General features: G+C 60.5%; 1 protein-coding gene across 1 annotated transcript; it reads left to right on the top strand.

The window, feature by feature from the left end:
- Positions 1-365: 365 nt before the first annotated feature.
- On the top strand, positions 366-21,474 carry LOC126101493 (PHD finger protein rhinoceros-like). The gene is made up of 4 exons (XM_049912139.1): positions 366-1,129; positions 1,829-2,261; positions 19,552-20,373; positions 20,710-21,474. The coding sequence occupies exons 1-4, from the start codon at positions 366-368 to the stop codon at positions 21,472-21,474; spliced, it is 2,784 nt and encodes a 927-aa protein (XP_049768096.1).
- Positions 21,475-21,658: the final 184 nt, after the last annotated feature.

Here is a 21,658-nt window from a genome sequence, read left to right as displayed (position 1 = left end):
GGCACCCAGCGCGCCCCGCCGCCGCACCTTTACCAGCTCGCCCCGTTGCGGCCGCCGACCAATGGGCCGCGAGCGCAACCGGCCGCCGCACCCGAGAGCATAAAGGACCCCCACCCCTGGCGGCGCCGCCCACTGCCCCACACTCACTCCGAGTTGCGATGTCGAGGCGAGAGGACGTGTTTGACGATCGAGCGAAGGGTGTGGCGGATCGCCGCTCGTCGGGGTCAGCTCAGGTGACTGAGTTGCTCCCGGCGGCGGCCCCATCCGGCCCCCCACTTATGACGAACCGGCTTTCGACACCTGACTACGACAGGACTGACTCTTCGGATCATGCCGCGCGCACTCGTGAACGAGTGTTCATCCTTATGAATAAACTCGCCCATGGGGGCCCCTACCCTGGTCGAGAGGCCGACGAGGCGGCTATATTCGCCCTCTGTAAAATACAGACGGCAGCCGCTCTACCGCACACGAGGCAGCAGGTGTTGGGTGTGCCACCGAGAGCCCCGCCGGTTACATCGCATTTGCTTGCGGTCCCGGCGGCGGCGGCCTCGGCGGGAGTTGCGCCGCTGGTCTCGACCACTCAAGAGGTCGATGTGCCCCCGGTTGCCCCCCTGGCCCCCGAAACACAAGAAGAGCCCGTGGCTGCGCTAGCCGTGGCCACCGAGATGGAGGACGTCGATCTGCCCGACGCAAATCTGGCTGAGGCAATTGCCGAGTCAGAGCGTCGTGACACTGACCCTGACGCTGCCCGCGCGCCCAGAAAGCGCCGGGCTATGACAAATGACGATTCTGACACTCCCTCACAGACATCTGACGCAGCGAGGCCGCGGAAGAAGGCCCCTAGGGCCTCCCGCACCTCCACCACAGAGTCTGGGACGACTATCGCGGGCTCCTCCCGGAGCACCGCCAAGCAGAAACCGACGAAGACAACGCGGCGGTCCACTCGTCCACCTGCCGCCTCCCGGCAGCCGGACGAGGACGGTTTTGTTGCCCCACCCCGGCGGCACACTGCCAGGGCTGCTGCGCTGCAGCAACCGACCCCGCTGCCGACCGCCAACGCGTTTGCGAGCGCCAGCGTAGATGCATTGGACGATGGCGCCGCGCCCCCGGCGCCTGCCCAAAAGAAGCCGCCGCCTATCGTCATCCAATGGGCTGGCGAGTACAAGGAGTTCCAGCACAAACTGGACAGGGTGGCCCCGTCCGCCGCTGTCAAGAACGCTGGCCGTGACCTCTACAAGGTCACGGTGTCGTCTAACGACGAGTACCGCGCGGTGATGGACGCCATCTGTAAAGATGGCCTCCCGTGCTACACACACCCCTCCGAGCCGCTCAAACTCCTGAAGGTGGTTTTCCGCCACCTTCCACTCAAGTTTGGTGCGGACTACCTTCGTGAGGAGCTCGAGGACATGGGCTTCGGTGTCCGGTCTACCGGACTGATGAAGTCCCCGCGCACGCACCGTGACATGCCACTATACCAGGTTGTCCTCGTTGACAACCTGGAAAATCGGAAGATTTTTCAGGTGCAGCGGGTCGGCCGGGTCAAGGTAGCGGTGGAACCTCTCCGGGCCAAAGGCAAGAGGGCCCAGTGCTTTTCCTGCCAGCGGCTCGACCATGTCTCCCGCTACTGCTCCATGCAGCCCCGCTGCGTGAAGTGCGCGGGCCAGCACGAGAGCAAGTCCTGTGGGCTTGCCAGGGAAGACAAGCCGACGTGCTGCAACTGCGGCGGCACGCACGTCGCTAGCTACAGAGGCTGTTCGGCCTTTAAAAGGGGCCGAAATCAACCGAGAGGAGGGGCTGCGCCCTCTCGTAAGGTGCACCCGTCCACCAGCTTTGCTGCCGCCACCAAGGGCGGCCCGTCAGCCTCCACCGCCCGACCTTCGGCGCAGGCGGAGGGCGAGACGCAGCAACCGACCGCGCCGTCCACGGCTTCGCCCGTGGGGGTGGCAACCCCTGCGCCCTCGCAGAGCGCGCGAGTTGCCGCCCCGCGCAGGCGTCGTCGGCGCGCGGGCCGGGCCACACCTGCCGTTGCGCAACGGACTGCCGCCAACACTCTGCCGCAGCAGAGGACGGCACCTCGTGCTGTGCCGCAACCGAGATCGACTGCTGATGCTCCACAGCAGCCGTCTACTTCGGATCGGCCGCAACAGGCCGCCCCAGTGGTGGAGGCCGCCCCAGAGGCCCCCACCGCCCCCTTGGCCGCCGACGCAGCCGAGCTCCGATCGCTCTTGCGGTCGTTGAGTCAGCTGCTCGAGCAACTCCCGGTGCTAGTCACCGCGGTCACGTCGGCCCTTCAGGCCGGCGTTGCAACTCCACCGCGCCATGGATAATCGCCATATCCATGGCCTCACCGTTTGCACATTTAATGCAAACAGTTTGGTCCCCCAACAAGGAGAATTCAGGGAGTTCTTGCGCGACGAGGCGATTGACATCTGCCTCGTGTGCGAGACCTTCCTGAAGCCGGGACTCCACGTGAATGTGGCCAACTATCGATGCTACCGCACCGACAGGTTGACCCACGGTGGCGGGACGGCAATCTACATCAAGGCGTCCCTGAAGCATCATGATGTTCAGCTTCCGCCCCTCGCTGCAATGGAGGCCACTGGGGTGGCTGTCACCACAACGGCGGGGGTTATCACCTTCGTTGCGGCCTATAGGCCGCCGAGGGGAGTACTTCAGGAGGCTGACGTCGACGCCCTGCTGGCACTGCCCGGGAGAGTCTTCATTGCGGGTGACTTGAATGCCAAGCATCAGCAGTGGAACTCTCGCCTCACCAACGCCAGCGGCCGCCGCCTCCTTCGCGCCACACAACGGCATGGCGCTATTGTACTGGGGCCTTATGAGCACACAGTCTTCCCCCATCGCGGCCAGTCAGATGTGCTCGACATCGCCGTGCTCAAAGGTGTTGGGCACTTCACGTCTGCCACCGTTAGATGCGCCCTGTCGTCCGATCACCTCCCGGTGGTCTTCGACATGGACGTCATCGGTGCAACCATGCAGTCCGACCGCCACAACTTCCGAGGCATAGACGAGGCACGCTTTCGTGTCGAGGTCTCTGACCGCCTTGAGGGCGCGCCCGATCCCGATGTGCAAGGGGCTGATGCAGCATTGGCCTTCTTCACGCGGCACACACTGGCTGCTGCGGAGGCGGCCACCCCCAGGCGGCCGGGAAGACCGCGTGAGATGTCGCGCCAACTCCCGCCGCACATCCTCGAGGCGATCACTAACAAGAATCGCCTCTTCCGGGAGTGGCAGCTTACGCGGCTGCCCGAGACAAAGCGCCGCCTCAACAGGGCGAGGCGTGAGATTCGGGCTGCCATCGATGACCATCGCCATAGGGACTGGGCGGGCCTTGTGGCCACCCTAACTACGACGGACGGTAGTGCTTGGAGCACCGCCAAGCGCTTCCTTCGTCGTCGCCAGCGAGTCCCGCCTCTCGATACGGGTGCGAACGTCGTCTGCGAGCCAGATGCGAAAGCCAGCATCCTTGCGGATACGTTCGCGGCAAACTTTCAGCCTGCTGAAGACGCGGTCGATCCCGACCACGTCCGCCTGGTGGAGGACCGCCTGCCGGTCTTCCTCGCTGCACGGGAGGACGACGACTCGATCGAGGAAATCACAGCAGAGGAAGTGGACTTGCAGCTCCGTCGACTCAACCCGAAGAAGGCGGGCGGCACGGATGGTGTCACTAACCGCCTGTTGAGGATGCTTCCGCCGGAGGTGCACCAATCTCTGGCGGACATCTTTAACAGCATCCTCCGCTCTGGGACCTTCCCTTCCGCGTGGAAACACGCGGAAGTGGTTGCCATCCCCAAGAGCGGCAAGGATCCACGCCAGGCCGCGAACTACCGGCCGATCAGTCTGCTCCCGTCCCTCTCAAAAGTGTTTGAGAGGTTGTACGCGGAGCGACTGCTACGCCATGTGACGGAACAGCAGCTCATACCCGAGGAGCAGTTTGGTTTCCGGTGCGGCCACTCTACCACGCAGCAGCTGTTGCGCCTCGTGGAGCAGGCGATGCGAGCGCTGGAGACGCGGGAGTACCTAGGGGCGGTGCTTCTCGACGTCTCCAAGGCCTTCGACTGCGTGTGGCACGACGGCCTCGTGTACAAACTTTTTGCACACGGGGTACCGACGTCGCACGTAGTCCTGCTGCGCTCGTATCTCTCGGGGCGCACTTTTCACGTCCGAGCGGATGGAGGCATTTCCACCGATCGGCCGATTCGAGCGGGAGTACCGCAGGGGTCGGTCCTCGGCCCCCTGTTGTACTCCCTGTACACCGCCGACGCTCCGCGGGTGGCACGCGTGGAGTTGGCACTTTACGCCGACGACACGGCGTTGTTCACCCGCAGCATGAACGCGGCCGAGATGCGCCGTCGCCTCCAGCTCGGATGTGACGCCCTGGGCTCATGGTCCACGAAATGGCGCTTGAAGTTCAACGCTGCCAAGAGCCAGGCTGTAATCTTCAGCAGGAAGAGGCTGCCACCGGACCTACCGCCGGTCACGATCATGGGGGGCCCCATCCCGTGGTCGCGGACCGGCAAATACCTCGGGGTGACGTTAGACAGGCACCTGACGTGGCTGCCTCACGTCCGAGACGTCAGAGGGCGGGCAGTGGGGCGCCTTCGTGCGCTCTACCCACTGCTCAACCCTTCATCGCCACTTCCTCCACGCCACGGCCTCACCATGTATCTGTCCCTAGTCCGGCCGGTACTGGAATACGCGGCTGTGGTGTGGGGCAACGCGGCAGCGTCGCACATTGCGACGCTCCAACGAGTGCAAAATAGGGCGCTGCGACTGGCGCTCCACAAGCCGCCTCGCTATCCGGCGAGACTCCTCCATGAGGAAGCTGGAATCCCCCTCCTGCGGGATCGCTTCCGGCAAACCGCCAGGGTGTTCTACAGGAATGCAGAACACTCTGGCAACCGCCTAATCCGTGGTCTGGGCCGCCAGGTCCACCACAGGCCGACGACTCGTTGGCCAGATATACTGCGAGACTAATATCTCGCAGCCTGCTGTCGCAACGAAGGGCGTCCCAATACACGACGCCCAGTGAGGACAGCTCACCCTCTTAGGACACACTGCAACAAATAGATGTCGCCGCAGGAACAGCAGCCCAGCTGCTTAAACTGCCCCTACACCTGGCTTAGGAAGCCAGAGTTTTTGTGCGTGCGTGCGTGCGGCGCCGCCACTCCGCTGCTCGACTCGCTGCGGCTCGCACCGTCCTTCGTCTCGTCTCGTTTTCACACCACAGCCCATCGCCATGTCCGGACGCGGAAAGGGAGGCAAAGTCAAGGGCAAGTCAAAGTCCCGCTCCAGCAGGGCCGGGCTCCAGTTCCCGGTCGGCAGAATCCACCACCTCCTGCGCAAGGGAAACTACGCCGAGCGCGTCGGCGCCGGGGCGCCCGTCTACCTCGCCGCCGTCATGGAGTACCTCGCGGCTGAGGTGCTCGAGCTGGCCGGAAACGCGGCCCGCGACAACAAGAAGACGCGCATCATCCCGCGCCACCTGCAGCTTGCCATCCGCAACGACGAGGAGCTCAACAAGCTCCTGTCGGGCGTCACCATCGCACAGGGTGGTGTCCTGCCCAACATCCAGGCCGTCCTGCTGCCAAAGAAGACCGAGAAGAAGGCCTAAACAGAGAGGCCAGGCAATCGGCACGCGGACCCGCCGCCCAGCAGCGCTGCGTGCTCCCCTGCACGCAACGCGCTTTGCCGGCCCGGCTCACAACAATCGGCCCTTTTCAGGGCCACCACACAAACCTACGTCCAAAGCAAAATTGCAGTCGTCCTCGCCGCACTTTACTTTAACGTCACTTCCACAGCCGCCGCCGGCAACAAGACCATACCAACTGCTACGATTGCAGGGGGGAGAAATTCTGCGAGGTACCTCGGTGTCACGCCTGACATCCAAGTGTCACATAGGGGAACTTGGCACAAACGCTCACGCCAGGATGCACATCCTGTACCCTGTTCCCTCGACCCCGCAACAGGCGTAGCGATACTGGAATATGCGCGCCCTGTATGGGGCTGTGCAGCCAGATCGACGATGCATCGCCTACAGAAGGGTCCAAAGCAGAGCGCTCTACGACGGGCCTTACACGTCCCCGCGGCAGACCTGCATAGAACCACTCACAACACGATTCCGCGCCCTGGCACAAGCGTTCTACGCCACCGCGCGGAAGTCAGAAAATGACTGTTACGTCTTGACCCTTGGGCGATATGAACACCACAGGGACAGATGTGCAAGACCCGAGAGTCGCTGCTCCAGCAGTAGCACAGACAGAACACATAATCACTCTCAACAAACAGCAACGTCCGAAAACAAGCACAGTACCGAAGATAAGAACAACACACAGAAAAGAGGAGCAAATGTCCACAGGCGACAATAACCTCCACCAACTCCCCCTCTAACGGTAAGAGGACTAAAAGAGAGAAGAACAAGAAGAGCCGCCGCCATCTTGTCGTCCACAGCCCGTGTGGCCCAACACACACACACACACACCTTGTTTTGTTTCGTTTGCCTCAAGCACCTCCACGCACGCACAGTCGCCTTCCAAACGACAAGACAACGACAGCAATAATGACCACTGCGAGAGGAGCGTGTCGACACACCGCCCTCCACTCCCGCGCGCCCCAAACAAACGAAACAGCTGATCCGGCCGCCTATCGGCACGCCTTGCCTCGGCAACTCCAACGCCGCCGCAAACACACACAGCCAAACCGCGCAAATATTCACCGCCTCTCGCACAACAACAACAACAACAACACACAGCCCGGCATCTCCATCGATCGATAAACAAAGCAAACACAAAACGCCCTCTCTCGCACACACAGCCGCAAGACCCGCTTCCTTTCCTTTCTCCCAGTCACGTCACGTCAGTCAAACGAAAACGAAATGAAGAATGAAAGAAAGAAGGCAGGCAGGCAGGCAACACACGCAGCAACAACACAGACTCTTTCGCACTTTTCAATTTCCGAACAGTGTGGTGGCCCTGAAAAGGGCCGTTTTCGTCTCTCCCACGGCCGCGGGAAGGCCAACGCGGCACAGCACACCGGCTGCGACGCGCCTAACCGCCGAAACCGTACAGGGTGCGCCCCTGCCTCTTCAGGGCGTACACCACGTCCATGGCCGTCACAGTCTTGCGCTTGGCGTGCTCAGTGTACGTCACCGCGTCGCGGATCACGTTCTCCAGGAACACCTTCAGCACTCCGCGGGTCTCCTCGTAGATCAGACCAGAGATGCGCTTCACGCCGCCCCTGCGAGCCAGGCGGCGGATCGCGGGCTTCGTGATGCCCTGGATGTTGTCGCGCAACACCTTGCGGTGCCGCTTGGCGCCACCCTTGCCGAGCCCCTTTCCTCCCTTGCCGCGGCCAGTCATCTCTTCTAAATCCTCAAAAAAGCTCAGGCAAGCAAAACGTCTGCTGCAGCGGCTGGCTCCTCACCCGGCGCTAGCGAGTCGGCTACGGTCTGCGCCCAGCGCACGCGCCAGCCCCCCTATATAGACTCTGGCCCGCCCTCCCCCCACCACGCGCAACCGAGGGCATATAAGCGCACCACGGTGGCTGGCGCGCGCCCGTGTCGTCAAGGCAGCACCCGACGCAGCACCTCGCTCGCCTCCACGCCGCTCCGCTACCGCTATGGCCCGCACAAAGCAAACGGCCCGCAAGTCCACCGGCGGAAAGGCGCCGCGCAAACAGCTCGCCACCAAGGCGGCGAGGAAGAGCGCGCCCGCCACCGGCGGCGTCAAGAAGCCCCACCGCTACAGGCCGGGCACCGTCGCCCTGCGAGAAATCAGGCGCTACCAGAAGAGCACAGAGCTGCTCATCCGCAAGCTGCCATTCCAGCGCCTAGTGCGCGAGATCGCCCAGGACTTCAAGACCGACCTGCGCTTCCAGAGCTCCGCGGTCATGGCCCTGCAGGAGGCCAGCGAGGCCTACCTCGTCGGCCTCTTCGAAGACACCAACCTGTGCGCAATCCACGCCAAGCGCGTCACCATCATGCCCAAGGACATCCAGCTCGCGCGCCGCATCCGCGGCGAGCGCGCCTAAACACCGCGCCAGCCGCTGGGCACCGCCCACGCACGCAAACAAACAAAACGGCCCTTTTAAGGGCCACTAACATCACTCCGTCGCGAGCAAACTTTGTCGGTCGCCTCTCGCCCCACAACCAGAGAACCAAAGACAAAACACCGCTTCCACTTCCCGTCCGTCCGCCACAGCCGCTCTCCTCTGCCAGCTTGCTGGCGCGCGCAACAATCAATCAACATCATCCCTCCCCGGCGCGGCGCTCAAAGCGCACAACACCCATCGGCCGACGCCGTCAACCACACGGGTGGCTGGCCGGCCGCCGCTTCGTTTCGAAACAAACAAACAAACAAAACAAAAACCCGCACCAACGGCCAGCCAGGCACGCAGGCTCGTCCAACGCCACCGACCCTTTCCACATCTCAACGTCCCCCGCCCCCGTTGCAAGAACACACACACAACCAAGACAAGACACATCCGAGGAGAAGGCAGGCAAACAGACAGACAAACCAAAGTATTCAAACAACATGACACAAACCAACCGTCGGCCGGCCGCGACCAAAAACGGCGACAAGCAACCGCTACCGCCGCCCGCACCCGCCACCGACCCCCCGCAATCCAACCACCACGGCACGCAAACAGTATCCACACACGGGCATACAGAAACGCCAGACGGCACAACCACACCGCAACACGACAATCAAAACCTTCCCGACGTGCTTTGATGGCCCTGAGAAGGGCCGTTTTGGGCCGCGCGTCTCTTGCGCGCCACTAGACGACGGGGACGGGGGGTGGGGACGACGGAGTCAACCGCCAACCCTTCCTTTCCTTTCCCATTCCTTTCTTCTTCTCCTCTACTTCTTCTTCTTGGGCGACGCCTTCGCCTTAGACGGCGTCGTCGCCTTCTTCGGGCGCGGCGCCTTCGGCTTCTTCGTCGGAACCTTGGCGGCCTTCTTCGCCTTCGACGGCGACTTGGCCTTGGCCGGCTTGGCAGCAGCCGCCTTCTTCGCACCGGCGGGAGCGGCCGACGCCGCAGACGCCTTCTTGGCGGCGCCCGCCTTCCGACCAGTCGCCGCCTTCACGCCACCAGCCTTCTTTGCGCCGGCCGCACGGGCACCCTTCTTCTCCTTGCTGGCCGGAGCGGCGCGCTTCTTCTTGGCACCGCCAGCACGAGCCTTGCCGCCCTCAGCCGCCCCGCCGCCGGCGCCGGCAAGCTTGAAAGAGCCGGACGCGCCCTTCCCCTTCGTCTGCACCAGCTCGCCCGCCACCACGGCCGACTTGAGGTACTTCTTGATAAACGGCGCCAGCTTCTCCGCGTCCAGCTTGTAGTGCGCGGCAATGTACTTCTTGATCGCCTGCAGCGACGATCCGCCGCGCTCCTTCAGACTCTTGATGGCGGCCGTCACCATCTCAGAGGTGCGCGGGTGCGCAGGCTTGGCGCGCGGCTTCTTCGCAGACGACGCAGACTTTGCCTTCTTCGTAGTGCCGGTGGCGGCGGGTGCCGCAGCAGTCTCGTTCGTAGCCGCCTGATCTGCCATTTCGACGACGCGCGTTAACACACAACACAGCGAGCAGCGAGAGCGAGAAGAGACACGCAGCGAGCGGAGCGCACAGCAGAGGAATAGCCGCCTCGCGCCACAGGCCCAGCCAGTGTCGCGGGCGGGCGCGGACGGCCGAGAGAGCGGCCGCCACTCTGCGCGCCGCCGCGCCGCGCCTCCCGCGCTTGCTACCGCCCAACGTCCGACAGCCTGTGCGGAGCAGCCCCACACCTGCGCCACAACCACCCGCGCCTTTCAAACCACCGAGGATGGGGCTACACACAGCCACACCACAGTCGCCAACCAGTCGCCACGGCAGCGCCGCAAACCACGGCCAAACTGCAGCCACCGCGCGCTACAGCCTGGGTCGGCCCGCCGAGAATCGCCGCCCACGCCCAAATGCCGCCCCCACAGCCCCAGCCGGCGACCGGCCACAATGGCCAAACCTTCGGCAAAGGCCCCACACCGTCGCCGCGGCAGCCCGGCCAGCGCGGCCGGCGCCACAGCCACACAAGAGGAGGCGTGCGGCGATGACGGCCGTGCAAACGCACCTCCGCCGCCCCATCGCCCTCCCACCGTTTCCCGATCGGCCCGCAGCCGTCGGGCCACGTCCTCCTCCTCTCGCCCGCCAACATTCACAGCCCTTTCGTTCGTTTCCCAACAATTTCAATTGTGCCCGCCGCAAAAAACGGGCGCCGCCTGCAAAGCAACATGCTCCGCCGGAGCGCCCCTCGCCGCTTACGAGCCAACCCCTCGCCCGAGGCAAACCGAAATCCGCAACTACAGACCAACCCAATCTGCCGTCAGCACACACGACAGCCAACATCACGCGTTACGAGTTAGACATTAGGTTCACACGTCTCGGTTAGGTTCGGTGGACGTGGGTTGGGTTAAGGGCACTTGGGTTAGGTTAAGCATTCAAAACACACGTCAGGCGTCAGAGGTTAGGTTAGGTTACGTTACATTAAGGTTAGGTTAGGTTAGGTTAGGTTAGGGGCACTTGGGTTAGGTTAAGGGTCGGTGTTAGGTTAAGCGTCAAACTTAGGTTAAGCATTCAAACCACACGTCGGGCGTCCGAGGTTAGGTTAGGTTAGGTTAGGTTAGGTTAAGGCCACTTGGGTTAGGTTAAGCCTCAAACTTAGGTTAAGCATTCAAACACACGTCGGGCGTCAGGTGGCCGCAGCAGCCGCACCTACCTACCTACCCACCCACCCACCCACCCACCTCACGGCCGGACAGCTTGGCTTACTTGGCGCTGAGGCTGACCTCACCGCACCTCACCTCACGCTACGCAACGCTACACAGGTTCGGTTCGCTCAGCTTAGGCTTAGAGCTTAAGCGCCGAGGTCGGATTACGTTGGTTCACCTTCGGGCGCCACACTTTGGGTGTAAAGGTCGCGTCGGGTCGTCGGCACGCCGCAAAAACAAAAACAAAAGCGAAGCCACAGACAACGCCGACAAACGGGCAGCACGACCACGACCAGATACCGAGACACACGGACCACCCACCGGCCAAAGGGCACCAAACAACAAACCAGAGCACCACGTGTCGACCAGAGCAACCCGCCGCTCACGCGACGTGGCTGGCACCGAAGGGCCGCCGCAACTGCGCTTTCCGCGCCGGGCCGGATGCACGTGCGGCAACACCACCACCGCACACAGCCGCTGTTCAACATCAACCAACAACACGCCGCGGTCGCAGCCTCAACGCCAGCACACGTTTGCACCACCATTCACACGCACCGCACAAACAGCTGTCGCCGACAACACAAACACACCGCAACGACGCCGCCGCCGCCGCCGCCGCCGCCTCTACTTGTGCCGGCCACCCACCCCACCGACGGCGCACCTGTCGCCAGCCGGCAGTCGGCAGTCGGCAGTCGGCAGTCGGCAGTCGGCACGGGAAACGCACACCGCCACTTCGCTCGCGCGCACGCCACCAACCAGTCGTCGTCTCCAAAAACAACAAACAAACATAGGGCAGGCAACAAATCGCCTCGCACGAACCGTCCACAAAACTATCAAAGCACAGCCTCTGGCTAACGGCCACGACGCAGCGGCACGCTGCTCCTTTCCCCGCCCCACTCCATTCACAAAGTCACGCGACACCTTTCCGCCACTACGCGCAGCCGCACCCGACGCCCGTGGCAACGACACAACTACTGCACTATCCACCGTACACACAGCCAGCCAGCCAGCCAGCCAGCCAGCCAGCCAGCCAGCCAGCCAGCCAGCCAAAAGCACACCAACGACCCAAACACGCACGTGCAACGGCACGCCCCAAACCAGTCAACGTCGACAACCACACGCACGGCTGGAAACAGGCGTCCTTCCACGTTGCCATCAAGCTACACACAAGACACAAGGAACCAACAACAGCACGCCTGCCCGCCCGCCCCACTCTCACGCCGCAAAAAGCACACCGAAACCGCCAAACGCACATTCCCATCGCACTGACACCGACCGGCTCGCTACCACCACACCTCTCGGCAGCCGTTTCGCAGACATGACACGGCGCGACATGACATCACGACCAACTCTCCTTTCCCCGACGCCTTCGGCCGGAGCACAACGCCGCCAATTCGCCACACAGTCGACAAGCGCCCGCCCTCCCTGCACGACGCCGCGCAGCAAACGCGCCCGCAAACACATACCTCTCCTCTCTCTCGGCCGCCCGACGCGCCAACCGCCACACCGCCAGCCACTCGCAATTGTGCACTGCCGCCAGCCACACGTCCAACACGCCGCGCCGCCTCCGGCCACCCGCCAGGGGGCGCTCACGTCCGCGACAACAGCGCGGCCCGCCGGGCCAAACCGAACCGAGCCGCCCGCCGCTGCTCTGCACATCTTCCTGCGCGCATCAACAAAACGAGGCAAGCGAGCACACCCCGTCACAACGCCACATCACGCAAATGCCGTGCCGACCTCTTGTGTCTACCGCCTAAATTGCACTCACCAGCCGCCCCTTCTTCTTCCTATCTATCTATCTGTGCGTCTGTGTCGGTCCGCGCGTGACGCCTCTCAACATCCGCCGTCGCCGTCCCCGTTTCCGCCCCAATGCCATCGTCGCGCCGCCGCCTCCTCCTCCTCCTCCGCCGCCCCTGTCCGGCCCGCACCACACCATACACCGCTGCTTGTCCCGGCCGTTGCCACCAAAGGCGCCTACCGCAAACGCGCCACGCCGCAGCCCCCGTGCGTGCATCTCCGTGCCGACGCTGCCTCTCTGCCCTCCCGCACGCACTCGACCGACCGACATGCACTGCGTCGACGGCCTCGACAACACAGTCTCTGGGCTCCGCACTGCGTGTTCCGGTACGCGCGCTCAAACACCTATGTACTCATTACCAGCGATGGCGAGGCACCACACAATCTCTGACCAGAGAGTTTCTTATCGTCGCTAGTCTGCGCCACACGACACTAGTGGCACGTAGCGGGTCGGCAGGAACAGTTGTCATCTCTATGTGGCGGGTCGGGAGAGGTCGTAGTCAGTCGACGACAGTATTAGCGAGTGGACGATTGTACTGAGCGGGCGGCGGCGTGCTCTTCTCGCGACTCTGGTCTCCGTTCGGGACGATGCATATTGTTATAAAAGGTAAGGTAATGAAGCTGCATTGCGCAAATCTAATAATGTATGTCAATTGTAACTATTTTCTTCACAACAAAATGCCCCAATAATACTTTGTTTCCAAAGTAACTTTTTTTTAAAGGTAAAACCATTCATTTCCATTTAAAGAATATTTCCTCCAACAATCAAAAAATTCAATGTGAGCCGGCATTCATTGCACGAAGCTGTGTACAGGTATCTACAGTTAAGAGCACATATAGATGCAGTTTGTTTCCTCTTTTGCCTTTTTTTTCATTGACGTAACGATCTTTTGCTCTTTTTTTTTTTGTTTTTTATTCTGATTTGTACGTAGGCTGTTTGTTTACATTTTTTTTTATTGGTAATGCCACGTAGCGCTCTGTGTGAAAATCACTGCCTGTGCCGTGTGCAGTCAGTGGCCAGTTTGCATTGTTGTCATATGAACCTGCTATAGCTGGATGTGAACAGCGCGTACCGTTGCGCAGTTAGGGGTGAGCCGCCAGCACTGGTGCATGTGAGGAGAGATATGGCGGACTTTTCAAATTACATATATTATGACTTGTGATGATATTAAGGGTAAATACATTGTTTGTTGTTCTCTATTAAAATCTTTACTTTGCTAACTATCCCTATCAGTAGTTAGTGCCCTCCGTAGTTTGAATCTCTTATTTAGCTGGCAGTAGTGGTGCTCGCTGTATTGCCGTACTTCGAGTAATGACGATTTTTGTGAGGTAAGTGATTTCCGAAAGGTGTACTTTAATGTTACTCAGGGCCATTCTTTTGCAGGGATCTTTGATAGTCAGATTGCGTTGCGCTCAAAATATAGTGCGTCACTTTAAGCGCAGTTTTGTATACATTGTTGTTCAAAGGGGGACGTTTCAGAATACAGGGCCGAAGGTCAGCCAGCGCTGCCCTTACAACGTTTATCGGGTTTTCAATTATGTCTCTTGAGATGTTCATGGTTCATTATTTCCATTCATCATATTATCGCGCGTTTCCCATCAATCTTCGTTCGTTCATTTTCTAGGGACGTTAACAACATTCTGGCACATTTTTATCATCATTCACGCACTCACTTACTTACGACTATTTGTGCGGGGAGGTTACACTTGGGTCCATTTCCATTTACATTCAATGTTGATAGACCTTTTTTTTGTTGTTGTTTTGTTGCTGGCAGGTTACAAACGCCTCATTTTATGTTGGTTGCAGCGTTTTTCTCCTTCTTCTAGTGTTTTCCCCGCTCTCACCACCGCCCCCGCCCCTCCCGCATCCGTCGGTCTCACCACGTTCACTGACGGCCGCGTCTGCGGCTACACCACAACACAACAACGGCCCCCTCCCGGCAACCCATTCGTTTTCTCTTCTTTTGCACAAAAACAACGCCGCACGCGCCAGCCGAGCGCAGCGCAAGCCACCCACACCGCGCCCCTCCCCGTCTTTATAGCCCCCGCTTCTTGTTTTCTTCGTTTGCCCCCTCCCATCTCCCGAATGCCATGCCATGCCATGCCAGCAGCGTTACGCGTGCCCCTCCCCTGTCCACACACTACCGCGAAACGAACAGCCTTCCGGGCCACATGCAGGGCACGCCCACCGCCATTCCCGGACGCAATTCTCGAAACAACACACACACAAAATGAACGCACTATCCCCACTTCGCTTCTCTCTCTCTCTCTCTCTCTCTCTCTCTCTCTCTCTCTCTCTCTCTCTCTCTCTCTCGTCCCTTCCCTTTAACGAAAGACAAACAAACCCCAGTTAACACACTTTCTCGACACCTTCATGTAGGGAGGGAGGGAGGGAGGGTGCGTGCGTGCGTTGTCTCGACCGTGACGGCAACCATCGACGATCCATTTCCCCCACTGGTAAAACATGTTCACTAACACCTACAGACATCATTCCGTACACACACAATGGCTTTGCACACGAACATAGACGGCACGGGCACTGTCGTACATTCTTCCTCAGAACCATCTCAACGAACGTTACATACACATCCGGGAAAGCAAAGCAAAGCAACGCAACGCACACAATTCAGCCGTCAAAGGTAACGTTCACCACGGCAGACACTTGCCGCCGCGCCGTTACACGCATTTCAGTGCGGCTACAATACACCTCCGACACGGGAACGTTCCGTTGCTCTACACCGCGTTTCTCCGTTTTGTTTGGTTTTTTTTTCTTTTTTCTCTCTCTCTCTACTTTTTTTTTTCCCCTCTGTCCTTTCCTCCACCATTCTCTCCTCACGTTCTGCCCAGACATTCGACCGATCACAGAGGTTCACCTTTCGGTAACCGTTCTCAGCGCGACGGTATGACGGGTGTTCAAGACGTACCGTTGCGTGATGCCGGTGTACCGCGCCGATCGACAGTTTCCCAGAGGCGACGGATCGGACCACATCACCGACACACACAAACACGTGTGCGCACATTCGCCAAAGCGACCGTCGTCTTCTAGCGTCGCGCTTACTGTACTGTACTGTACTGCACTGGACTGGACACGCGTGCATGCATCTTCAATGACGACGTCGGTGTGCGTGCGTCGTACGCACAAGCAGACACAGTCAGTCAGACACGACTATCGAAATCAGAGTCGGAGGGAAGGTACATCATCGTGCGTGTCGCCCGTACAATGCAATACACATTGGTGTCTCAATGCGCGTTCATTTAAACGTCACTCACACGCCTCCACGCTGCAGCATTTACAGACACATCTCACCCTAGCCATGTATGGCGTGCAAACCGACCCGAAAAAACGGCCGTCGTTACACACTGACATTCCCAACAATCGCGTTTCGTTTCCATCCGTCACGTAACTAACCGGCACCTCCATCCAAAGGACACATCACCGATCGCACTTCCCCCACCTCGCAGACAGGTAACACCAACGAGTTGTGCGCACGTGCCTCCATTCCACGTCACACCGTGGCCGTACCCCGCAACACGCGACGCGCCCCCATCAATCAAATTCATCGCATCGGCCACCCCACCCCGTCGCGTCGCAACCAAAGCGGTAGCTATTGCCGCCGTCCACCCACTCACACACAAAACAACAACAACAACAACAACAACAACAATTCCGCCCTTCCCGCAAAGGCCATTTGGTGGCCCTGAAAAGGGCCGTTTTTGCCGCTCTCGCAACGGAGGAGCCTTCTCTCCTTCCATTCCAGAGCCACCTCCTTACTTGGAGCTCGTGTACTTGGTCACCGCCTTCGTGCCCTCGCTCACGGCGTGCTTGGCCAGCTCGCCAGGCAGCAACAGCCGCACAGCGGTCTGGATCTCGCGGGACGTGATGGTCGAGCGCTTGTTGTAGTGCGCCAGGCGGGACGCCTCGGCCGCGATGCGCTCGAAAATGTCGTTCACGAAGCTGTTCATGATGCTCATCGCCTTCGACGAGATGCCCGTGTCAGGGTGCACCTGCTTCAGCACCTTGTAGATGTAGATGGCATAGCTCTCCTTCCTCTTGCGCTTCTTCTTCTTGTCGCCCTTCGAAATGTTCTTCTGAGCCTTGCCAGCCTTCTTGGCGGCCTTCCCGCTAGTCTTGGGCGGCATCTCAAACAAGAACGTGAACGTACGGCAGCAACACCAGTAGCAAGCGCTCCGCTCTAGTCAGCGTCTCCCCACACAGTGGCACCCAGCGCGCCCCGCCGCCGCACCTTTACCAGCTCGCCCCGTTGCGGCCGCCGACCAATGGGCCGCGAGCGCAACCGGCCGCCGCACCCGAGAGCATAAAGGACCCCCACCCCTGGCGGCGCCGCCACTCCGCTGCTCGACTCGCTGCGGCTCGCACCGTCCTTCGTCTCGTCTCGTTTTCACACCACAGCCCATCGCCATGTCCGGACGCGGAAAGGGAGGCAAAGTCAAGGGCAAGTCAAAGTCCCGCTCCAGCAGGGCCGGGCTCCAGTTCCCGGTCGGCAGAATCCACCGCCTCCTGCGCAAGGGAAACTACGCCGAGCGCGTCGGCGCCGGGGCGCCCGTCTACCTCGCCGCCGTCATGGAGTACCTCGCGGCTGAGGTGCTCGAGCTGGCCGGAAACGCGGCCCGCGACAACAAGAAGACGCGCATCATCCCGCGCCACCTGCAGCTTGCCATCCGCAACGACGAGGAGCTCAACAAGCTCCTGTCGGGCGTCACCATCGCACAGGGTGGTGTCCTGCCCAACATCCAGGCCGTCCTGCTGCCAAAGAAGACCGAGAAGAAGGCCTAAACAGAGAGGCCAGGCAATCGGCACGCGGACCCGCCGCCCAGCAGCGCTGCGTGCTCCCCTGCACGCAACGCGCTTTGCCGGCCCGGCTCACAACAATCGGCCCTTTTCAGGGCCACCACACAAACCTACGTCCAAAGCAAAATTGCAGTCGTCCTCGCCGCACTTTACTTTAACGTCACTTCCACAGCCGCCGCCGGCAACAAGACCATACCAACTGCTACGATTGCAGGGGGGAGAAATTCTGCGAGGTACCTCGGTGTCACGCCTGACATCCAAGTGTCACATAGGGGAACTTGGCACAAACGCTCACGCCAGGATGCACATCCTGTACCCTGTTCCCTCGACCCCGCAACAGGCGTAGCGATACTGGAATATGCGCGCCCTGTATGGGGCTGTGCAGCCAGATCGACGATGCATCGCCTACAGAAGGGTCCAAAGCAGAGCGCTCTACGACGGGCCTTACACGTCCCCGCGGCAGACCTGCATAGAACCACTCACAACACGATTCCGCGCCCTGGCACAAGCGTTCTACGCCACCGCGCGGAAGTCAGAAAATGACTGTTACGTCTTGACCCTTGGGCGATATGAACACCACAGGGACAGATGTGCAAGACCCGAGAGTCGCTGCTCCAGCAGTAGCACAGACAGAACACATAATCACTCTCAACAAACAGCAACGTCCGAAAACAAGCACAGTACCGAAGATAAGAACAACACACAGAAAAGAGGAGCAAATGTCCACAGGCGACAATAACCTCCACCAACTCCCCCTCTAACGGTAAGAGGACTAAAAGAGAGAAGAACAAGAAGAGCCGCCGCCATCTTGTCGTCCACAGCCCGTGTGGCCCAACACACACACACACACACCTTGTTTTGTTTCGTTTGCCTCAAGCACCTCCACGCACGCACAGTCGCCTTCCAAACGACAAGACAACGACAGCAATAATGACCACTGCGAGAGGAGCGTGTCGACACACCGCCCTCCACTCCCGCGCGCCCCAAACAAACGAAACAGCTGATCCGGCCGCCTATCGGCACGCCTTGCCTCGGCAACTCCAACGCCGCCGCAAACACACACAGCCAAACCGCGCAAATATTCACCGCCTCTCGCACAACAACAACAACAACAACACACAGCCCGGCATCTCCATCGATCGATAAACAAAGCAAACACAAAACGCCCTCTCTCGCACACACAGCCGCAAGACCCGCTTCCTTTCCTTTCTCCCAGTCACGTCACGTCAGTCAAACGAAAACGAAATGAAGAATGAAAGAAAGAAGGCAGGCAGGCAGGCAACACACGCAGCAACAACACAGACTCTTTCGCACTTTTCAATTTCCGAACAGTGTGGTGGCCCTGAAAAGGGCCGTTTTCGTCTCTCCCACGGCCGCGGGAAGGCCAACGCGGCACAGCACACCGGCTGCGACGCGCCTAACCGCCGAAACCGTACAGGGTGCGCCCCTGCCTCTTCAGGGCGTACACCACGTCCATGGCCGTCACAGTCTTGCGCTTGGCGTGCTCAGTGTACGTCACCGCGTCGCGGATCACGTTCTCCAGGAACACCTTCAGCACTCCGCGGGTCTCCTCGTAGATCAGACCAGAGATGCGCTTCACGCCGCCCCTGCGAGCCAGGCGGCGGATCGCGGGCTTCGTGATGCCCTGGATGTTGTCGCGCAACACCTTGCGGTGCCGCTTGGCGCCACCCTTGCCGAGCCCCTTTCCTCCCTTGCCGCGGCCAGTCATCTCTTCTAAATCCTCAAAAAAGCTCAGGCAAGCAAAACGTCTGCTGCAGCGGCTGGCTCCTCACCCGGCGCTAGCGAGTCGGCTACGGTCTGCGCCCAGCGCACGCGCCAGCCCCCCTATATAGACTCTGGCCCGCCCTCCCCCCACCACGCGCAACCGAGGGCATATAAGCGCACCACGGTGGCTGGCGCGCGCCCGTCAGACTCGAGTTAGCGATGCCGAGCGAGACGGACGCACGCGCCGAGCGCTCCGCTCCAGAGGCCGCTAATGCGTCTCCGACAGCTCCAGCGGACAGGGCCGCGTCCCTGCACGCTAACGGGGTCGAGTCGAGTACGTCAGATTCGCTACGGAGCGTCTCTGATAGTACTCCTCCCTCAACGAGCGTCGACCGTGCTCACGCCTATCGCGTCACTCGCGTAAGTGAAACCGCGCTTTCGATATCTAGCGAGTGTTGTGCGTCGTTGCAGCTGCCGCTGGAGACGCCTGTGGACGTCCCCACCGCGCAGCAGGACATCGACGAAGCATTCCAGCATCTGGTGAGTCTCATGCCTCAAGCAGCCGCTGCACCCCTCGGAGTCGACTCCGATAACGACGAAGAGGAAATGCAGACGGAGCAGACATCGGCAGGCTCACAAGCGTCTACGTCGCGTGCCTCGAGGAAGAGGCAGAAGTCCGACGACGACTCCTCAGCCCCGGACGCGCGCAAGTTCCGCAAGGAAAACGCGCTAAACGGCACCAAAACCGGGACGAAAATTCGCCGCCGCACGCTGAAGTCCAAAGTGGACAACGACGGCTTCGTAGCTCCCACGAAGACCGCAAAAGCCACACGACAACCGACAGCAGCACCAGTAGGCACGAGCAACAGCTTCCAAGCACTAAGTGACTCGGAAGACGAGGAGCTGACTCTGCCACCGCTGCAGCAGCGTCGCGCACCGCCGCCGCTTATAGTGAAGTTTGAACGCCACTTTCGTGAGCTGCAGAACGCTCTGAACTTGCTGATTGGAAGGGACAGCTACACCATCAGCACGTCAGGCGATGACCTTCACAAAGTGAAGGTGAAAACCACCGAACACTTCGTGAAACTCAGCGAGGAATGCACCAGACGGGGCTGGAATTTCTACACCTTCAGCTCCAACAGGAAGAAGCCCCTGAAGGTTGTATTTCGAAAAATCCCTCGCACCTTAAAGCCGGAAGAGGTGAAGGAAGATCTGGAACAAATGGGCTACTGCGTCGAGGAAGTCATAAGAATGAAACTTCATCGCACCAAGGGACGCAACCCGCTCTTCCTGGTAATTGCAAGCAACACGGCGGAAAACCGGAAGCTTTTCCAACTCAAGCGGATAGGCAACTTGGAAGTGTGTGCAGAAGTGCTACGCAACAAAGCTGCATACGCTCAGTGCTTTCGCTGCCTGGAACTCGGCCACTCGACTAAGTACTGTGGAATGCCCGAGTATTGTGTAAAGTGCGGTGAGCAACACGCCACCGAAGCGTGTGCTAAAACTGGTGTACCACACAAAGACTTTACGCCCAAGTGCAAACTCTGTGGCGAAGAGCACTGCGCAAATTATAGAGGCTGCACAAGACACAAAACGTTTGCGGCTCGCGCCCGCGGAAACGAAACGCAGCAGCGAAGAGTTTCGGCGGGAACGTCGCACCCACGTGGAGCCCCAACGCACAGCCAGACAAAGAGGAGACGAGGCCGCCGAGGCCGCGCATCCGGCCGACCACATTCCGAGGCGGTCGTCAACCTCGCCCAGCAGCGCGGGAACTCCGACGCCCGGAACAAAGAGCGGCAGCAACCCCACAGGCAGCCGCAGAACGCCCCACCGGCAATGGAGCGCGATGGCGGACAGACTCCGCCCGCCGCCTCACAGCAGGTACAAGCGCGCCTTCACGCAGCACCGGCCGCAGCCAACCAGGCCGCAGGCCCGCCTTCCCCGCCGCAGCGAGCCGCGCCATTGGCGGCCCAGCCGCAGGTAGTTCCCCCGCCTGCGCCCCTACCTCGGCAATCAGCTCCTACCACCGCGCCTCGACGTAACGGAGCGGACCAATCAGCGCCGCCCGTCCCGGACCGGTCCAGCATGGTCGACTTCCCTGAACCGCGATGGCGTCGGCATCGGCCAATCACCGGCCAGCAGCCTGCTCCAGCAGCCCACACCAACGGCGGCCAGCAGCGCAGCGGCAACCGGACCACTGGCGACGGCCATACTGTCGGCCCCCGACAAAATGGCGTACACACCGACCGCCATGATGTCGGCCCCCGACAGGATGGCGACCGCATCGACCGTCTCCTTGACACGATGCAACTAATGATGGCTCGCGTGACCGAGCTGATGGCCGCAGTACAGCAAGTACTCGCCATAGCCTCTTCCACCGCCCATCATGCCTGAAAACCCAAGAAGCCTCAGGGTCTGCGTATTCAACGCCAATGGCCTGAAAACGCAGGACGGTGAATTCCGGCAGTTTCTGCGCGACGAGGACATAGACATCTGCCTCGTCGCGGAAACTCACCTAAAGCCAGGCGTACGAGTCGGCGTCGCTAATTACGTCTGCCACCGCTACGACAGGCCGACT

The sequence above is a fragment of the Schistocerca cancellata genome, chromosome 9, assembly GCF_023864275.1.
Source record: "Schistocerca cancellata isolate TAMUIC-IGC-003103 chromosome 9, iqSchCanc2.1, whole genome shotgun sequence".
Lineage (NCBI taxonomy): Eukaryota > Metazoa > Arthropoda > Insecta > Orthoptera > Acrididae > Schistocerca > Schistocerca cancellata.
The sequence above is the reverse complement of the archived record's forward strand: the minus strand, read 5'-3'. Positions and strand labels throughout refer to the sequence as shown.

Bases quoted from the DNA above. Each gene is read 5' to 3' on its own strand.
- LOC126101493 (XM_049912139.1), top strand. From the start codon at position 366: ATGAATAAACTCGCCCATGGGGGCCCCTACCCTGGTCGAGAGGCCGAC. The intron at 1,130-1,828 runs GCCGCCTATCGT...CCCGTCCACCAG, and splicing joins GCGCCTGCCCAAAAGAAGCC to CTTTGCTGCCGCCACCAAGG. The intron at 20,374-20,709 runs GTAATTGCAAGC...AACGAAACGCAG, and splicing joins GACGCAACCCGCTCTTCCTG to CAGCGAAGAGTTTCGGCGGG.